General features: G+C 31.7%; 2 protein-coding genes across 2 annotated transcripts; both read right to left on the bottom strand.

Moving 5' to 3' along the window:
* Positions 1–16,832: 16,832 nt before the first annotated feature.
* LOC143197352 (uncharacterized) lies at positions 16,833–17,486 on the bottom strand. The gene is made up of 3 exons (XM_076405739.1): positions 17,249–17,486; positions 17,003–17,149; positions 16,833–16,948 (listed from the first exon to the last, which is right to left on the bottom strand). Exons 1-3 carry the CDS (start codon positions 17,406–17,408, stop codon positions 16,833–16,835), a joined length of 423 nt encoding a protein of 140 aa, XP_076261854.1. The 5' UTR covers positions 17,409–17,486.
* A 526-nt stretch (positions 17,487–18,012) lies between these two features.
* LOC143197351 (uncharacterized) lies at positions 18,013–18,666 on the bottom strand. The gene is made up of 4 exons (XM_076405738.1): positions 18,498–18,666; positions 18,292–18,435; positions 18,088–18,204; positions 18,013–18,017 (listed from the first exon to the last, which is right to left on the bottom strand). Exons 1-4 carry the CDS (start codon positions 18,664–18,666, stop codon positions 18,013–18,015), a joined length of 435 nt encoding a protein of 144 aa, XP_076261853.1.
* Between the last annotated feature and the right edge of the window lie 3,325 nt (positions 18,667–21,991).

Raw genomic sequence — 21,991 nt, 5'->3', positions numbered from 1 at the left:
CAAATAGACAATCTGTATTTATCTTATTGAACCTTTGTTTTTTGAATAATTTAGAATAAATGTTTTATAAATTTACCGTTTTTTTTTATTTTTAGGTAATAATATTTTTAGTAATACTCTTTTTGTGTGTAGTTACTGTTTACTTCTAGTAAAAAATGGAGAGGAGAAAGTCTGAAGTGTTACTTTTGTAACGGTCACTGAAATGTTGACGATCAAATAGTCTTTTTTTAAAATCAGATAAAAAGTCAAAGGGCTAAGCTAAGGATAAAACTTAACGGACATTAAAATTTAACGTAATCATACTTTTGGTTCAATAAAGGGACTTTTATTATTATATTATTTAAGATCTGTTCAGCTATTCTGCTAATACGTAGCTAATAATTTAGGTTTTGTCGAAATTGAAGCAGATTGATAAAATTTACATTTTATTTTTTCTTTATTTTTTAACGAAACTTGCAGTAAACTGAAAATAGTACGCATCAAAAGTTCAACCTAATAATTTTGTTCCGGCATTCCAGTAGCGATGAGATGTAATTTAACATTTTTATGTTCCAGGAAATTGCGAAAGATTAGAGATGTAAATACTGTTGCTCTATCTGCTATAATTTTTCGAGCCATTTCGTATTCCTTATAATATTTTGTAGAAATCTGCTAATGTTACGTCTGTAGTTTTGTTTCTAATGAGACATATATAACAATATTTTGAAGATACATCTGTTATAATCAGAACTTGAGTACAACCTTGACTTTTGATCGAAAAGACCTTCATGATCAATATGCTCAGTATATCAAGGTTTTTCACTGTGTATGGAATTTTCTCAATACACACCACATACACGTCAACTGCGCATCATAAGTTTTAGAGAAACGAAACACGGGAAAATTTTGATTATTTTCTCGGTCATCACGCAACTGTATATATTAAAATCTTTCCAACCTATCCTAACATTGGGAATGTTAAATAGGTCATAACTTATTTCTAACCATTAGCAGATTTATTTATTTTAATATTGGCCTCATTTATTATGTCTTCATGTATGACGATATCCCATTCCAGGAGAAATGAAATATGGTTTAAACTAATAAATAAAAAGTATCAATTGGGGCCGCCCGAAGACCGCTATAAGTTCACAGGTGCCGACATTGAATGCTGTCTTTGTTCCTAGACCTGATAATATATGTGCATAATGGGCTTTTTTTGTGGGCGGTGTTTTCCCATATTTCTCTTTGTAATTATATATATTTTTGCACCACTGTCATCAATATAGTTCAATGGTAATATCTTGTTTTCACCCAACCCAGTAGAAATAGGGGATTTATAAATCTTGTCCTTTTTAAAATATGGGCCTTTGAGGGGCTGGCTAGCCTTAACAATTATAGTGCAATTATTATATACTTATGCCTAATTAATTTAGATTACTTGCATATCCAAACCATTCCTTCATGAAATAGGTAGTCTTATCGGGATCATATTCCGAAGGCATTTTAAGAAAATAAATACTGCCTTGGAATATTCTGGTGTGGCATTTGGGACAAAAATTGTTACAGCGGAACTATTGTCAACCGCTAGCGTTATATCTTTTCGAAAGAACAATTACCAATCATTACTCGAAATCAAATGGATTTACCAGGTTATCTAATATTTCGCCTTAAAGCATGAAATAAATTTACTAACCCACAGCGATCTGGAAGCTATACAGCGACTGGATAACACGCAGGAAATCAGAAGATTGACGCGAAGATCAAAAAAGACGAACTTCTACAGTGTATAAGTGCTACTCTTAACTTAAGTAGCTTAAGTTTATTTTAATTTGGGAAATACATACTAATATATTTATCCTGTACTCATTTTGGTTGTAAATTGATGTAAGTACGACTACAACAGAAGAGTAGTAATACATTAATTTTTAAATTAAGATTTTTTAAGAAAGAAGTTTATAAAAGATTCTTTTTTTTTGTTTACATATACAGTGATGTTTTTATCCATTTTTATTTTTTATTTAAATATATAAGTTAAAAATAAAACCATAAATATTCATATTATTTTAATATATAAGGTAATAACACATAAAAAGTACAAAGATACAATATTATAAGACAAGATAAAGAACATAAAAAGTATACAAGCTTAATAAGGTCAATATACGGTTTCAGTCAATTTCTGAAACTTCACTTTCACTGGAAGTTTTTGTTAGAATTTTCACGAGAACCCCCATTAGAATTTTCACTAGAAAATTCACTATCATCCTCGCTAGAATCTGTCTCAGAATCTTCATTAGTGTCTAGGTATATAACGAAATAGGGTATGTTATAAAGATGAAAAGGGACACTATAACCGGATTTATTTGCAGGTCCAAGCGAAATAACCAAGCCATTTTCTTCGGATATTATAGGTTTTAAGCATATTATGGGTGGTGTAACTTGGAATAGAAATTGGTCTAAAGTGCAATTTTTTCCTGAAAACAAAATACTATATTGATTTAAATACAAAAACAATTGTAAAATTATACTTACTAATAAAACCATACATCAGAAATACAATAAGACGAATCTTTTGCAGCGTTCGCTCAACCAAGCCTGTATTAGCCCATCTCTCTTCGCCATATATTAATCTCACTAAATTATTGATATGTTCAGATTCCAAATTTAGACAATTTATTTTATCTAAATCCATTCTAGTAATATGTAACGTAAAAAATCAAAATTATAATGAAGTATGATCTTTACAAATATATGTCAATAATAACGGATATCACCTAAAATTTGTTGTTATTTCAAACAGCGACATCTAGTAAGTAATTATGTAATTAAATAAAATTATTTAATGAAAGTATTCTTTTAAAAAATAGAGTATTAGTATTCCTTCACTTTTATAACCGTTTAACATATATTTTTAAAATTCTATGTCTTAACCGCCGCAATAATGACTATATATAGAATAATATAAATGTAAATATATGTTATTGGTAATATTAAAAGTAAAATTTACTGCCTTCCACAGATCAAGCTATCATTAAATAATTTCGAAAACAATAATATATTCATGGGGCTCGAACATATTTGCCGACAAAGCCCTTTTATGGGATATGGAGTGTGTTACATTATACAGTATGTTATATTATACAGAATGTTACATTATATAGTATGTATTAATTTAGAGCGTAAAAGCGAATTTTATTTGTTTATATTTTCTCAATATTTTTTTTTCTTATAATATATACAAGTATTATTCAAGAAAATTATAAAGCGTTCCGAAAATCTATGGTACTTATTTATTCCATCTGGTCATTTGATATTTTAGATCGTTTAAATTTTGGGTCATTTATGTTTAAAAAAGTCGAAATGAAATAAATGAAGTTGGTAAAGTGAACTAGGCGGCATCAACACTTTTTTTTAATTGTGCGATTTGTTGCCTTTGCGGATACCCAGCAACAGAAATAACAACCTTGAATGGCAACATTGTTGTTACTTTTTCTCGAACCATTATTGCCAGATGTGATACCTTAACAATGTGCATAACAGCAAGAGTATTGCTTATTTATTTATTTATTTGAGGTTTTGGGTTTACCCTAGCGAGGTTTACTGGCCCTAGTGGCAGAATCTCGTGCGTCTGCTCCACTTGATTTCATTACACCTCTATTATTGTTAGTGTTAGAGTGGAAGCAGTTACATGGCATATTACCTTCCCTTCTTACCGTGTACACATGTTATACTTTTCTAGCAGAGTTTATCATTGCTGTCCGTTGTCTGTTATGATTGGGTGTCATTGTTATTGATTATTATAAACTAAGATTAGCTATCATGGTTATTGCTATTCACTACCATTGTCATTGTATGTTGTTGATATTATCAATACCATCGATAGTAGTATTACTTGTCGGTACTATTATTTGTCAGCACTATGATCCAACAGCATAATTAATTGCCCGTAGTGTTAGCTAATATTAATATTAATCGTTATTATCATTATGTTTAATTATTACTTGACATTAAAAGTATCTATCGTGATAAATATCAATTCTTGTCATATTTCATGTGTACTTTTAATTTTACCCTTGTCATTGAAAATTAGACATTTAAATAAGTTTACATTTCGGTTTCAGAACCTTCATCCGAACACCTCTATATTAAGAAAACGCACACTTAAATTTTTTTCGAATTTTTTTTCAATATTTTGTTATTTATTGTATAAGTAGCTGCGACATCATTTAAAAATTGTTTTATTTAAATGTTATTTTATTTAACGTTCTGGGTTTAAAATTAGCCCTAAAACAATAAATATGGCCATATCGAAATAGGGCAATATTTTGAAATATTTTCACTGTCCCAAATTTTATCCCAATATTTAGTCCCAATGTTTAGTTCTCAGTGAAATTTCGCCTGAATTCTTATTCATTTTAACTTTATAGCTTACTTATATTCATTTGTTGTGTATTTGTTAGAACAAAATGCCACGTCCTCAAGGACGAATAGCAAATATTGGTCGACGTTCCCTAAATGCAGAAATAGTCTGGAGCAATTGATATTTGAAAGTGAGCGATTACGATATATTAAGTTTAATTAAGCCAAGCCTCGTGCTGAGGATAACATACATTTGCATCAGTAACGTAGATGGAACAATTAATATCGATAACATAGGTATATTCCATCCAATGTACTGGTAATTAGCGTAACATGGAAGATATATTCAAGACGCCATAACTTGTACCTCTATATATTCGACCAGATCTGTTCGTCACATCCAAACTGGAATGAAATTAAAATTATGTTGACACAGGTCGAATATCAATGCATCGCCAAATTATAATGTTTGAAAAATGTTTAGAATACAAAAATTATTCATTTACTTTAAATGACTGGTTTTTGACTGGTTGAACGGTGATACAAAGCGACACTAAGGGTAAAAACAGATCATCCAGTCTTACTTGTTCCCCATACAGGTAGTCAAAAAAATAGATGGCCGGATAGTCTCGGCCGTATTACATAACATAGTGTTTCTTAACATGTGGTCCGTGTATCCCTGAGGAACTTATCTGAATTGACTTATATGAACATATGAATTAATAAATACAAAAAATACAGGAACATGTTACAATTGGAATCCGATTTGAGATTACAACTAAATAAAAACATCAACCCGAATAATATTAAGTTAGTTTCAAAAAAGCAACACCAACCTGTACATTAATACAGTATTTTTAATTTTTATAAAAATATAGTACTACTATAATAAATACTACGACTAAAATAAATTGTCCTAAATGTGTTCATGTGTTTTTTTATTAAGGGAGTCCTTGAAATTGTGTTTGATTTTCTAGGAGTCTGCTGACTGCAGAAGGTTCAGAAACGCGGACATAACATATATATCGTTTCGCTTTTTTATCCGCGTTTGGCCCTTTAACATGTTGATGATCTTTCGGCAGAATCTCATCTGAAATCTTCAGGTGTTGCTTTCTGTGATTCTACTCCTTGTTATATTAGCTTAACTTTATTAACATTTCCCGTTTTAAAAATTTTATACTTGAATTAATATCTCGTGAAATTGTAATTCTTATTGACTTTGAGTTTCAGGGTGTAAGATCACCAAAGGGAGACTGAAGTTGTTATAAACTGGAATTGGAACTTGGCCGCAACATTGCAGTTCTGGGTGAACGCCATTAGAGGCAGATTGCAGTAGCTTAATTTCCCAGTGATAGACTACTGGAATTTGGACTCAGCAAAAGTGGGAAACCATTTCAAACAGGGAAATTCTAAAAAAACCATGTTATTCAGAAGAATATCATAGGCAAACTGGCAAACGAAAGTACAAGCGATAGTTACAAATAATTTTATTACAGTTGTAAAGTGTCCAAATGGAATAATGGCCAGATACATACAGATGTTCAAAATAAAAAAGCGACATGGTTGAGTATTGATATCTAGGCTTAAAGCTGTCATTGACACTAAAATAAAATTGATAAAATAAAGTTATTATTGTAAACCCATATAGACCTACGCGAACCCATATAGTTCCTTAAATTAGAAATAAAACTATAAATAGCAAATTATTTTACGTTTATATAATAGAAAAGTTAATTAAAAGGTACACTTACACAAACTTATATGTTAATTTGTAGTTAGTGAACTGTTAGCAAGTATAAACAAGTTTTATAGTTTAGTAAGAAAATGATATGGTTCCTTCAACTTTATTAGACTCTTCTGTAGAATATTCACTAGAGTGCATTAGCAGAGACTCCATTAGAATCTTTATTAGGATCATTATTAGAGCCTTCGTTAAATTCATCATTAAAATTGTCTTTAGTGTCTAGGTATATAACAAATACGAAATAAAATTTTTTCATCTTCAGGTGTTGTTTCCTTTTATTTTGCCATGAACCAGGCGGTGGAATTCGTGAGGCATAGACGTCAACGGAGACACAGCTGATCACTGGAGATCACTACTGTTTCTGCACTAACTTTGGGAATTTGAAAAGATAAGGAAAGCTAGTAAACTAATTGTGGTTTCGCGAACTTGAGTTATCACACGACAGGGTGTTGTCGTTTGGGACAAACATTAAAAGCCTGGAGAAAGGGCTGTTTAGCAGTGACAGGTGTTAAACTCCCAGCAATCGACCAGATTGCTAATATACGCATTTTAAGAAGAACTTGAGCTGTGTCGTTTATGGAAAGAAAGTGACATGATTTTTGATGTCAGTTTTCTGCGAATTTTATTATTTCTGATAAACCATGGAAGTTTATTTAGGAAAACTTGAAGCCGTTCCACCTTGTTGGGTGGGATCACTGAGAAACCTTGAGGAACGTCGGCGTTGATAAGTTTCCGACTGGAAAAACTTTCCTTGATCTTAATTTGTTGGAATGATCTCACCGAGATGACAGATCTGATAAGAGCAGTAAGGTCTTCTGGTTGGCCTAACTGGACGCATTTTGCTATCAAACCGTCTTGTTAGGCCTTGTCATAACCTTTGGTTAAGTCCAGGAGGACTGCCCCGAGCTTTTGGTGCTGGTCAAGAGCGTGATGGATGCTTGCGGGCAGATGCTTGAGTCCTGGGGAACGACTGAATGATGGGCGTCGAATCTGCGGAACGCACAGCGAATTATTTGTAAGGGATGATGTTGTTTTCCTTTGTGAAGTTTTTAATAGCATGGAGTATGACCCTTTCGGGGAGTTTTGAAATGGCACTGAGCAAACTAATAGGCCTGTAGGTGGGGTGTGTGTGTTATGGAAGACTGTTCACTTGTACCACAATGTGTAAGTTATTGGGTTGTCACGATTCTTAATTTGTCTGTTTATAGTCTATTTGGTTATTATTTACTAACATACTCTTTCTACACTGCTTTTTAATCAAAATAAGTTTTAAGAAAAAATAAAAATAAAAATATATTGCATTTTGGGTGTGTTCAAACGAAAATTAAAATCGTTGGTGAATTTAATTATACATCACTCGGTATGAAAAATGATATTTGAACAGAATAATTAAATATTTTAAACCCTTTTAAATGATGAATTTGTTCGCAGCGTATTCTTGTTTTCCCTTTTTAATTTCATTCTGTTTTATTTATTCAATTGATTATTCTTTATTTATTTATTTATTTATTTATTTATTATGTTTTATTATTTATTCGTAAATTTTTCATAATAAAATTAGTGTAAATTAAAGATAATTATATTGATATTATTGATAATTTGAACCAAACATAAACGTCATCGAAAATGATTCCTGCTGGCTCTTGGTAACAGCGTTGGCTTTTTATGCGCATTACAGGTTCGTCATAATCGGAGTTGAGAGAAGTGAGTTCACAATAGCAAATAGCAATCGCAAAGTGCTTATTTATTCATTTCATATTTTGGTTTTTGCTTAATAAAGCCTAGTAACTACAGTGGTGGGTAGGAACTCGCGTGTCCCCTTTCCTTAAAGCGAAGCATAAAGTGATGAAGAAAAAAAATAGAAGCTGGCACATTGTTACCTTCCTTATGTATCGTGTGCTCATTATTTTGCGGTTCCAACCTTCGTAGGGTGAAGACGTGTTTTCAGTACGCTCCAATCTCTAGAAAGATACCTCTCTAAAAAAACAGTATTTTATTACAGTTATTTAATTGAGTGTTAAAACCGCAAAACAGATGCGGCTATCCGTCTCTCAGCAGACCTAAAGTGTAGTGAATACGGGTTTACGTGACCAAACAAAAAGACTGCATCTCATTTTTATTAGTGTTTTAAAATTATTTCTCCTTATTTTACAACAGTCCTTTTGAAATTCATTTATAGTATTTTTGCTCAAAAACTAGTGCAAAAAATAACGTAAGTGGAAAATGAAGTGCGTGAAATAAACAATGTATTTATTTTATTTTTTTATCCTCTGGAAGTAACTAAAATAAAATATTAAAAATCTAAAAATGGCAAACTACACCAATTCAACCAAATCACCTGCACACTTTGATATAAGATTAGAACAATCAGCAATAACGCAAACTTCACCACCAGAATGGACTACAGTCATTAACAAAAAACGATTGAGAAGTTCAGAACAAGAAATCGCGAGGAAACAGACAAGAATCAGTGACTATTGGTTACAGAAACCGATAGAGACAAAAAACAGCTTTAGTAATCCGTCAGAAGAAATTGAAGAGAATATACAAGCAAGCCCTGAAAAAGTTGTTCCGAAACCACCACCAATAACAGTCTATAAGATAGGAGTAATAAAACACATCCATGACCTATTGAAAAAAATTACTACGAATTACACAATTAAAACAGTGAGCTATGAAACAATTAAAATCCAGTTGTTCGAAGCGGATCACTTTAAAGTTCTTGTAATAGAATTAGATGAAAGAAACACCCAATACCATACATTCTGGCCAAAATCCGAGAGAACATTTAAATTCGTGTTAAAGGATTACATCACGGGACGGACTTCAACACCATCAAGGTAGCACTAGCTGAAAAAGGCCACGAGGGCGTAAATATTCATAATATACGACATCGCACGACAAAAAAACCTCTGCCTATGTTCTATATAGATATAAAACCTAATGGAAATAATAAGGCAGTGTATGAAATCACCAAATTGGAAAATAATATTATTAAATGCGAACCACCACATATAAAAAGAATTATACCACAATGCACAAGGTGTCAAGCTCACGGCCACACAAAGACTTACTGTCGCAAATCATATAGATGCGTAAAATGTGCAGGAGAACACAAAACAGGCGATTGTACTCGTAAAGTTCGTGATGAAAAAGTGAAATGTGCTGACTGTAACGGAAATCATCCAGCGACCTACAAGGGTTGCGCAGTTCACAAGCAACTACCACAGAAACTCTATCCTGTCTTAAGGGAAAAAAAGCATCAACCACAAAAACAATCCACACCTACCATTCTACCCACCAGACCAAGTCAACCAGACATAACTTATGCCCAAATGGTTGAAAATGGTTCAGCACAAAATCGAGAGACGACATCTCAGCCTACTGAAACTAGCAACATCTCTAAATTAGAAAACATGATGGCCAAACTAATAGATCAAATGAGTACGATGCTTGGTCTACTCACAACCGTCGTCAGCAAACTTGCCTAATGCCTGAAATCAATAGCTACAAAATCGCTGTCTGGAATGCCAATGGGCTCCAACAACATGCCAGGGAACTAAAAATGTTTGTAACAGAACAAAATATTGACATTATGATGGTTTTCGAAACACATTTTATAGACAAACATTATTTGCAAATCCCCAAATATAAGCTTTATCATACAAATCACCCAGATGATAATGCATATGGAGGTACAGCCATAATCATTGGACATGGTATAAACAATTCGAAAAGGAAAAAATTCAGCAAAGATTATCTGCAAGCAACCAGTGTAACCATAGAGGAATTCCATGGCCCATTAATAATGTCTGCGATTTATTGCCCACCTAAACATAACAACAAGGTCGAACACTTTCAAGCTTTCTTTAGTACGCTAAGTATATTTTATTTATTTATATTTATAGCCGGAGGAGATTACAGTGCAAAACATTTAATGTGGGGTTCAAGAATAATAACCTCAAAAGATAGAGAGCTGCTAAAAGCGATGAGACAGATCGGAGACTCATTATTCTAAAAACATTACACTAACATGATCGAGGCGGAACAGCTCTAATTATAAAACAAAATATACAGCATTTCCAACAAGATGTGATAAATATAGGACAAATACAAGCTATTAAAGTAAGTATTAAAAAGAACGGCGTTGAAGTAAACATAGGAGCTATATACAGTCCACCAACAACAATCCGGAGATTTATTTTTTAAATTAGACCCAAGGTTTATTATTGGAGAGGACTTTAATGTTAAACCCACAGCCTGAGGTTCACGATTAATAACACCTGGAAAAGCAAAAGGAATTACCCGCAGCAATTAATATTACTAATTGTAATTTATCATTCAGGGCATCAACCCAATCACTGGAAACCGACAGTAATAAAGTACCAGACCTACTAGACGTTTACATTTCGAAAGGCAAATCCAGAGCTTGTGCGAACTATCATGTGATCACACTCCAGTATTGTTAACACTAGGCGCAACAATGCTGAAAAAAAACAAAGAAGCCTAATCTTACTAACAAATTTACTAACTGGGACATGTTTAGACTTATAATGCGGGAACAAATCGGTTCAAAAGTAAGACTCAAAACTATAGATGATCTTGAGCTGCAAACCTGAAATATAATTGAACAAATTCGGTCTGCTGTAAAAGAAGCTACCCCGATATCAAGAGGGTAATCAGAATATGAGGTAAATTACCCCCTTGACATTAGGGAATTGACAAAAGAAAGACGAAAATCTAGAAGAGTATGACACAGAACCACAAATGCTGTAGACAAAACAATATTTAACAGAATTAGTAGTCAGACAGATCAAAAGATTAAAGGATATAAACAGAGTTGCTTCCAAAATATGTAAGTGAATTAAGTCCGGAAGCAGACAAAAATTATTCGCTATAGAAAGCAACTCGGAGATTTAAAAGACCAATTATTAGAGTACCGCCTATTAAAAATGATCAAAATGAATGGGCTCGACACAATGATGAATAAGCTGAATTATTCGCATTAATTTAGCTACGATATTTCAACCGAATGCTATAGAATTTACAATAGATATAAATCCTGTTTATCAGTTCGATGTAGCTGTAAATTTAATTTCTCCAATGAAAGTTGCCACATAAATTAACAACTACCTCAAACGTAAAAAGGCTCTTGGAATTGATGATATTTCACCTGAGTTATTAAAAGAGATGCCACGAAAAGCAATAATCATATTGACATATACATGCAATGCTTGCTTGAGGCTGAATTATGTTCCGGAATGTCTTAAGGTTGCTCGAATAATTATGCTTAAAAAATCTGACAAAGCGTCAGAAAAATTGGGATCTTACAGGCGAATTTCGCTGCTACCTGCAATATCAAAACTATTTGAGAAACTCCTGTTAAAATACATTAACCTATTTATAGAAATACCTGATTTCCAGTTTGGATTTCGAAATCACCACTAGACAATCGACCAAGTGCACAGAGTAACAGCGGTTGTTGAAAATGCATTCGAAGAAAAGAAATACTGCCCTGCAATATTCCTGGACGTTTCACAAGCTTTTAACAGGGTATGGCATTTGGGATTAATCCACAAAATTGCTACCGTGGATTCACTGTCGAATACTGCAATCATATCTTTTCAAAAGAAAATTAACGAATTTAAGAGTCTTAAACCTATTTCGGCTGGAGTTCCACAGGGTAGTCTTGGAACCACCCCTATATCTGCTCCATACTGCTGATATCCCAACAACAAAAGAAACAGTACGTGGAACATTTGCCGACGACACAGATATAATGGTGTATCTCTGTATAAGACTGTCGAAAAAGTACAAGTAGCGGTCAACAAGATCTACAAATGGACTAGAGACTGGAAAATACAGCTTAATAGCTCCAAATATGTCCATGTTAATTTTGCGTTGCGGCGAAATGACGAAAACCTAATTATATCACTTGAACGGGGAAGAATACTTCGGAATATATTTCGATGGTAGGTAAAATTCGAAACATTATGTTAGACAAAATGCAGAACAAATTAAATTCAATGTCAAGCAAGTGTACTACAAGGTTAGTCGGAAGGTACTCTCAACTTGACCTAAAATCAAAGGGATTAGTTTATCACTCAGTCAGAAAGCCTATTTGGACATATGGGGTGCAAATATGGGGTTTCACCAAATCATCAAACCAACTAGTAATCCAACGCACCAAAACAAATTTCTACGATTAATTACCAATGCTTATCGCTACCTAACCAACGAAGAGCTGCACGATGACCTCAAAATCAACGAGATCAAATTGATACACGAAGTGATTCAAGATTTCGCCTTAAAACATAAAATAAGGTTGGTAAATCACAGCAACGTGGAAGCAATACAGCTACTGGACAACATGCAGGAAATCGGAAGATTGATGCGAACCAAACCACATGAACTTGTTTAGTGTATTCTTAACAACTTTAACTTAAGTAGATTAGTTTTATATTAATTACAACAGAATAGTAGTAATAAACTAATAAATTAATTTGTAAACTAAGATTTTACTAATTATATTTAATGTAAGATGTAATTAATAAAAAAATATTGTAGAATTAATATTATTGTATGTAGAAGTTTACGTTTAACGTTTTTATTTCCCAGAATGTTAATTGCATATACCCGCTTGTTGTTTTCCTTTATTGTGGTGTTATAAAACATCGGCAATGGGTTTTATATTGTTCTACATTTGATATTCAGTATATTATCTCGCTAGTGATATGACACTTGATAAGTGTCACAATCTCATCTGACTTAAGAAATATATTACATTAATGTCTGGTTTAAAGGATGACGAGTATTTTCAGATATGAAGTATTTTATGTAATTATGGGGATTTCCAATAACAACTAGGGTTATCATTATTTGGTATTATAAAATTAACATATTAGATAAACATTTATGTTCTGTTAATAAATCAAAAAAAAGTATGAATGCATTGATATTAATAAAATGAAGAATGAAGCTGCAAATTTGGAACCACAGGAGTATCTTTCTACGACAGGCTGGAAGCGTACAGGAAATCGTAAGGGCAGTATTCTTTAGATTATTTTATAGTACCTACAGTATCAATGGTAATTAATCAAGGACTATGGGAGCAATAATCATTAAAGTGAGACTATAGCTCTCCTCATAGATAGCCATAATACAAGAAAAAATGAGAAGAAAAAATAATTCAATATGAAGATCGAGTATGAAAGTTGTTCCTTTACGGATGATTTGAAAGCCTTGAAGGCAATATCAAATTTGGTTGATTAGTTACCATTGACTGGTAATATTCATTGAGATGGGTAACAATTGATTTATTAAAATTTTATTAGTACAATGGGAAAGAGCGTTGAGGCAGATAACAATTTAGGAACCAATAATCAATCAAAAAGAATTGATAATTGTACTTCTATTTAAAATACTGTTGGTTGTGATAGTTAGATTTCAACAATAGTATCTATGGCTCTGCTGTAGACAGCTCTCAGGTCTGCTTACAGTTTTGAGATACATTTTAGCTTAAACGCTAATTATGTCACACAGTTGTAGAATTAAGCTATTGATACGTGTACTACAAATTTCGTGGACTAGTAAGCCGTTGAGTGTAAAAGTTTATTTTTATAATTCTTAGTAGTTCAATAATTGCTTCCTGGATAGTAGGCAATAAATATTACGTTACATACATTCAATAAGTGATTAAAAAAATAAATAATTGGAGTGGTGGTATAACTGCTGTCTAAAGAATAATATAGGTAAGTGACTTTTTTTTTAAATTAGTGTATTTAATGAGTTCTAGTCTATATTTTAGGTCGGTGTTTTATAAACTATATACTATATAAAATATATACCATATACCATATAAAATATGGTAGTTTTTTGGAAAGAAGCTAAAAAACCAATTGTTGACTGTAGCGCGGTTAATGGATGATTATTTTTACATTCGATGTGTTTGATACATTATAAAATGTTTGCATTGTTCTATGTATTTAATAAAAGTAATATTATATTATAGTATTTTTTCAACCTTTTTCCAGTTGCAGTTTCTAGTAATTCCACAACTTTCATATATGTTGAAAAAATAATGTTCCAACAACCCTTGGCAAACTTAATTTTTTATGGTCTTCATAATTATTTTATATGAGATTATAATTAAATTTCTTTTCTCCCAGCAGTTGTGAAATAAATTTTCCATATTTGACAAGTTTTGTGCTACGAAAAGTATCAACAAATGTTATCAACAAATTACCTTCTATGAAAAATACGAAAAACAGCCCATATTTTTATGACACGATTTTGATAATTACTATTTGCAAAGTAGAAATACAAGTTAAATATTAATAAAGGTTTTGCAGGGTTTTTCAATCTCGAAACCAAAACCTATGTCATTCATAATCCCGCCAATTTTTCCCATTCGCTCAAATTTGTTGGGCCGATCCGCAGCTCCTGGGACAATGTTCTGTTCGTCGTCAAGCGCTGAAAGTCATACAGCGAACACTCGAAATAAGCAAAGTGCATGCGCACTACGACTTTGCGCCAATTTTGAAACCTGTTCGGTACGAATGGTCGCCAAATTCAGTTCTGCCCATGTGTAGTTTCAATTTTCAAATGCTCAAGCCTATACCCACCATTAAATATCTATATTCTATTATATATTAAATTGAATAAACGCAATTAGATATCTCTTGAGAAAATATAGAGAACGTTTCGATCCAGTTACTACCAGAAGCCTGATGGAAAAGCGTCATCAATAAAAGATAATGAAACGATCTGATCGACACAAAATTTTGGGCAAAACAACTAGTTTGCAGTAGTCAAACCAGTCGTCGAAAGCAGCCGACTTCCACAGACAGTTACAGATTCAGATATATAACTCGATCAATAAAACAGTGAACTCACGTCATCTAAATTTATAATGTCAAAACGCCGTAATGTTGCCGCATCATCTTTGAGTTGTAGCGACCTTGAGGCATGTCGAATTTTACATCGTGGAATAACGGTCTACCAAATACCCAGAAATATAATCCCAGATGTTGAACACGGGCGGGGTGTCAGCAGCGCCAACTGGTACCCAATAACGAATAGCTGGCGGCAACTCCGAGACGTTTATCTGGGATGTTATTGAAGGGTATTTCGATTCATTCAGTGCTCAACCCTCGTTTGATTTAAACGTGCCACCATCGACTGCCCAAGCCTCGTTACCAGGTAACACCGCTGCCATCCGTTTTATCATTTGTATTTTTATTTTTTTATATTACTTCAATAAATAACGGTCACATAATGTAAACACCACTGTTTCATTTCGTTTTACCTCCATTCACCGAGCCACATCATTTACCCTAAAGAGTTTTAGTTAATTTTGGCATTAACATAAAATAAAATTCGAATCTAATATTATATTTTATCGAAAGACTTTACGAAAGATAATACAGTTTATTATAGAGTCACAATAGTTTGTAGGTTAGAGTTGTATTTTATTATATTTATATTTAAATATTTTCCAAACCACCTATGAGGTAGAGTTCTAGATGCATTTTTTATAAAGTGGTATCTCCTGGACGCCTTATTCACCTAATTAACCTTTGTATATCCAAGTAATGTATTTAATTTCTCTCAAAGAGCATTTATATTTTTACGTTTAGTTCTTGTTTCCTTGCCAAATCATTTTGATAACAATATATTTCTTCTAAGTTCTAAGCTAAAAAAGTGTTTATCAAACAAAAATTATTAATTTACTTTAAAAACTTCTTAAAATTTACTTAAACAAAAAACTTTACTTGAAAGCTTCCTTGTGTTTATCTGTTTTCTTATATGTACACAAAAGATATTCAGGTTAATCGTTAAGAATACCCACCTCTCGCAGCATTTTATGTGTACAATATGTGCTGAATTTAAATAAAAGCTGAAGTAACTGATCATAAAAGTCAAAATTGATATCAACGACAGACTATATAAATTTACCATAACCTTAGTAACTATATTATGGATATGTAATGTAAAATTTTCATTTGAAAAAAATCATATATAAGAGGACATCTGCAAACTTTAACAGAAAAATACATTATACCAGGGTTACACTCAAAGGTGCACACATCGAAATGTTAGATATTTACAATCCTATACTTGATTATACCTCTATTAAAGTCCACTATAATAATCGATTGAATAATAATTTATAAATAATAGTAATAATAATTTATAATTAATAAAAACAACGTTATTATATATGTAAAAATGCCAATGCAAAAGTTAATAGTATTTTACAACTTTACAAATCAATTTATTATTAATTTTTAAGAAATATACAAAGATGCACGAATTGTTTGTCACAATCAAAATCCAAAAACTAGAAATATAGTCCTACAATATTTGCAATAACATATTGGATTACTAGAGTTGGGGTCTGGTATACTCCAGAACTACGTTGATAAGAATTCAGAAAACATATATATTTATATCATACTAATAACAAGATATCTAACCATTCTCCATTTTTGATATATTATATTGTAATATTGATAGCAAGTTGTTGTTGGATTTTTTTTGGTTTTAGTTATATTAATTTTAATGATTTATTAACATAAAATAACATATATACAACTACTTTAATATAATTATTTATTGAAAAATATCAAAAAAAAACGATTAAATCATACATTTTCATTAACATAATTCAATGAATAATATTTTGAAACATACATATTATTAAAAATTCCTATATAACATCAGATATTAATGTGTCACCTAATATTTAATTTTCAGTCTGCTCAGCCGGATAGACATGTATAGACAAACCATTAGCGGCAGTGATTGTAGGAAATAAAAGATCCTCCACACGAACAGACGCATAATTGTTAGTTAATGGAACTAAAAATAGGCATTGTGGGAATATAAAGTTACAAAATTAATTGTTAATCTTACTTTCTATGTATTCGTCAAATTCATCCAAGTCAATTGAGTAGTGGAGACTTATTACAATTTCACCATCATAATAGGGAGTTATAATGTTCGAGCAGATAACCGGTGGTATTATTATAAACATGAATTCTTGCAGGCTGAACCTATGATCTAAGAGAAAAGGCATTTTTTACAACTATAGAATATATATACAAGTGTACACGAAATAAATACTAAAGTATACTATAGTATACAAGGAAGTATACTTACAAATAATGGGAGCCATGGTATATACAATATATCTAATTCTGTTGTTCATTTGTTCTAACTCACTCATCTGGTTCCATACTGAATCTGAATATAATCTTCTTAATACCAAATTTACATGTTGGACATCAAGAGTTGCAAAAATTTCGTCATACAAATCCATAATTAATATTAGTTTAATAATAAACTCTGGAATAACTTTCAACTATCTATATAAGCTAAGAACTATCAATGGTTGCCAAATGAAACAGGTGGAGGGGGTGAAAAAGTTATTTCTATTTCAATAAAATGACGTACCAATTAAGGGTTTTGGCGGGATTATAATTTTTTTCGTACTTTATAAGTAATAAATGGTAATTGGAGAATTTTATATAGATATTTTAAACTAAGTGTAGTTGATAAGTATAAAGCTTTATATTATTCCAATTTATTAAAACTAATGTAATTTTTATAGCGAGGTAGGTAAAACAGTTATTCCTAATATATATGGTTAGTTCCTATATAGCCGTCTATTGAGGTGGCGCTACTACCGCCTTTAAGGATAATTAGGAGCAGGATTATTAGCATTTATAAGAAAATAATTTTGCAAAAACTTCAATAATGCATATAGTTATTTTATATACATAAAATAATTAATACTTTAAAAAAAAACTTTATTATTCCTAATTTTTTGTTTTACAAAAAAGAAATTAAAAAAAGTATAAAAAATATTTTTTTGATGACCATCTAACAAGTAACATCTTCATGGAGGCCATCTTGGTAACACTTTATGCTGAAACAAAAGAATAAAACGAAGAAAATGAGAAATATATTCATAAGAGAAAAATAAGGTTCTATTTTACCTCCTGAGGTTGTGTCATTATCAGTAAAATCCAAATAAATAAAAATAGTGAATTCAGCTTGATTAGAGTATACAGGATTAGTGGCTTCATGGTTATTCTCTTCCCCTAACTGCGAATCTAATACCATGACAACAATTAAATCATAAAAAGTTACACTGTATATATATATATATATATATATATATATATATATCTAATACTTACTCTCGAATCCAGCATGGCCGCCATAAGGCGTTTCATAAGGACTAATGGATATTACAACGTCGTCATCAAAGTTTTTAATATCAGATGTCATCACAACCAGCGGTATAATCTCTAACAAATATTTTTGCAAGGACCACTTACTGCCTGCAAATAAGTATGTTATATATGATATTTTTATGAAATTTCTATAAAAAACGGTTACTTACGAATCATTTCATGTTTTACATAAACTATGAATCTGACCCTTTGATAAAATTTATCCGATTCTGTCATGTTAGCCCATATTGCTTCGGTAAATATAGGTTTAATAAGCCTATTGATTTCTTCTGTGTCAATATTCAGAACATTTTCAGCAGTAACTCCGCTAAGCTCCATCCTGCTTGAGAGTTCGAACGGAAAAGACCGAATTGTCTTAGGAATTACACAATTTGACCGCTAGTAAGCTTCGTCGATTAACAATTTTGGTGGGGTTTATTTCCAGTAAACTCCGAAGTATTTTGTGCTAAGTTAGCTGAAGATGAAATAATTGAACTTATTTACACATTAATGTTAATGTAAACTAACGTATATTGTGGTATATCTATATTAATTTTATTTGTTAAAAATATATTTGGTCCCATCTATAACTTAACATATTTGAGTAGAAAATAATATAGATATCTTATAGTGGATTTACAGCTTATAAGATATTATTCATTTTCAACATCCATTAATTTCTAATAAGTATAATGTGCAAAATAAATTATATATAAATAATATATATAAATAAGTTATTTTCGGCTTTTATATACAATAATTACGAATAATATTGTGCTCAGGGATAAGTTTTTTTATTATTATTTTTTACTTAATTTTTGAGAATACAGTTGTAATTTTGTGAAAATTATATACTGAAATATTATTGTTGTAATGTTGTATATACATTTGATGTAATAATAATTAAGCTTCAAATTTAATAGCAATAATTTAAAAGCTCTTGGATGTTAATGATATCGTAACAACAATATTAATACTTAATACTAGGTCTGTGGAATATACTTCCATAAGACATAATTGAAAATCTAAATAAAATTATACATACAATAATGAATTTTTTGCTGTTCAAAAAACTGGCTTGAATGTAATTGTAAAATATAAATACTAAATATTAAGCGTATGTACCCTTAGAAATTACACATATTTTCATCCATTTCATGATCTTCATTTCAAGTTTGCCACAGTTACCATAAGTAAAATCTGCTCTCATTCACAATCAGTTGTGTTCAGCATACTAATTAAATATTTTTTAATACCGGATGCATACTGACTGGAGAGGCCTGAACTTTGGCATCGTAGTATTTCAACTGAATATAAGCAGAATAGTAATGGAATCTGAAATACTGTACTGTACCAATCGCTTAGGAAATTAAATGATAAGATTAAATCTACCAACGAAAACATTCAAAAAGCAACCTTTGCAAAGTAATTCGATGAGCCTATTGAACGGCTGAAGAAGTTCTTCTATAGCTCTACAAGCATCTACGTCAACAATTGATATTTTAGAAAGTTTTTTTTTGATTACGAGCCAACAATAAACGAAAGGCAACAAAATCATTAAAGGCCGTTGGAGAAACATAAACCTCCTAGCAACTGTCCGGAAGGTGTTTATAAAGATCTTACGAATGATACTTCGTAGAGCTGTTGAAGAGACAAACCGAGAAGAGCAAGTGGGATTTAGACCGACTCGCGATTGTGTAAATAAAGTTATAGAGGAATGTGTAAGATGCTAAAAATGTGCGATTGTCACTTTTATTGATTTTTGCTCTGCTTTCGACTGTATACATTGGCCCTCACTGGAACAATGCCGGTATTCGTCAAACACTGCTTGACCGATCTGATGTAATGACTTGAGAATTAATATAGAACATATCAAAGTGTTTTAGTTAGTTTAAGCAAGTGTAGGAGTTCATCTGCTTGGGATCAGCAATAACGGAGAGGAAAGTGGTAACTACCGCTGAAGTAATAAGGCGAATCAACTAAGCTGTAGGAACTTTTGAATCTCTAAGATTATGGAAGATAGCGTGGAAGAGAGGATTGATTATAATCTATTACAGTCTGACAGATATTCTACATTTTCTCTTCGAGATCGTTCTAGAAATGAAGTCATTCGTTTAAAATGTGACAATCAAAGCACAGTTGAGGAATACAATCAAAGATGCAGGTTATCACAATACAGCAATAGCTCTAAAAAAGATGGATCATGTTCATAGAAGAATTCATAGAGAATCACATTCGAAGCTAGACTATTTGCGACTGCTTCCTAACTTTAACAAGATAAGGAAATGAATATTCAAAGTCCTGCGGCACCAACAGCAGCGTATTAGTTGAGAAGTAGACGCTCTCCCAAACGAATGCTTTTACAAATGGTACACTCCAGGTTTCCTTGTGCCGGTTATGTATTGATGATGATGTATATTATAGTATACGCGTGATTTAAGTGAATGCCAGAAAGACACTGTGTTAAATACGCATCATAAAAAGTGGCAAAGTAGGATTTTAATAATTATTAACAAATTTATTTGCTAATAAAATAAGTTGACCGAATATACCTACATTCTTTGGCCATTTTTTTACAGAATTGAAAGATGTAATGGAATAATGAAAATCGACTACGTACAGAAATGTCTGCTGAAGGATAAAACGAATTAAAGACAAAAATATTAAGAAATTGTAGAAAACGTTATAGAGATAATGCTGTGTTAGCCGCTGAGTGTATCTTGACTAGTTAGTTATTACACTGGAAATATGCTATTTAGAATTCCATAAGAAACCAAAGAAAAAAGGAAGGAAGGAAGGAAGGAAGAAAAGGAAGGTTAATCAAATCTCACAACACTACTCTGGCGAATGATTTTTTTGCAGTTATAAAAAATTGACACTGAACAAAATGGAAAGTATTTACATTCTAATTCTATATATAAGGTAAGTACTTTATATAAGGTATTGTATATATATCTTAAATTTATATAGTACCTTTTAAAGACATTCTGCATATAATAATAATGGGGCAAAAGTGAACTAAGTTTATACAAAATGCATTATTAATATTTTAAAACCTATTGAAAAGATCTAATGTGTTTAATTCCATAGTCGAACGGTTATCGTGCAGTAGTTAAATTAATTTTTTTAAATTAATCGCATGACACTTACAACCGTTTCATTTTTAATCAAGGTTAATATACAAAACAGTAAACAACAGAGTTCGAAGTGAATCAAATATAAATACAATAAGCAAATTATTTTTTGATTCATTAATTATTTATAATGCTTTTCTTGTAATTTTCATCTCTGAGTTAACAATAAATGAAATAAACACCAGCAGTTAACACTCTGTTTAATGTAATACACTAATTCTTCAATACACCAACTGAGGTTCCGCTTATACGCGGATACTTCATTGATTGTTACCGAAAGAACAGAAACAGTTTAGTATTGCTCATTGCATAACCATTATTAAAGATACAGTGAGTGACTAAGACTATCAATTATAAACACGTGCTCAGTTCCGTGCTAGCTCTCGAAGAGAACGGTCGTGTCCGGTCCGCCGAACCTACCTGCGTTTCCGAGAATTACCCGAAACTTCCTCTGAGACAGTCGATCCGTTATCACGTTTCCACCAGTGCCTACGTCAAAAAAGCATTTGTAAACGCCGAAAAGGCGCATT

Source organism: Rhynchophorus ferrugineus, unplaced genomic scaffold (genome assembly GCF_030347505.1).
Source record: "Rhynchophorus ferrugineus isolate W39M unplaced genomic scaffold, kcgeb_rfMv2 rfM5, whole genome shotgun sequence".
Lineage (NCBI taxonomy): Eukaryota > Metazoa > Arthropoda > Insecta > Coleoptera > Curculionidae > Rhynchophorus > Rhynchophorus ferrugineus.
Note: the sequence above shows the minus strand (reverse complement) of the source record. Positions and strands in the feature narration are given on the sequence as shown.

Excerpts from the sequence above, each read along its gene's own strand:
- LOC143197351 (XM_076405738.1), bottom strand. The coding sequence starts at position 18,666 with ATGGAGCTTAGCGGAGTTACTGCTGAAAATGTTCTGAATATTGACACA. Across the intron at positions 18,436-18,497 it reads TGTAAAACATGAAATGATTC|GCAGTAAGTGGTCCTTGCAA; the intron begins GTAAGTAACCGT and ends ACTTATTTGCAG. Across the intron at positions 18,205-18,291 it reads CGGCCATGCTGGATTCGAGA|ATTCGCAGTTAGGGGAAGAG; the intron begins GTAAGTATTAGA and ends TCATGGTATTAG.
- LOC143197352 (XM_076405739.1), bottom strand. The coding sequence starts at position 17,408 with ATGGATTTGTATGACGAAATTTTTGCAACTCTTGATGTCCAACATGTA. Across the intron at positions 17,150-17,248 it reads TACCATGGCTCCCATTATTT|ATCATAGGTTCAGCCTGCAA; the intron begins GTAAGTATACTT and ends CTTTTCTCTTAG. Across the intron at positions 16,949-17,002 it reads ATTTGACGAATACATAGAAA|TTCCATTAACTAACAATTAT; the intron begins GTAAGATTAACA and ends GCCTATTTTTAG.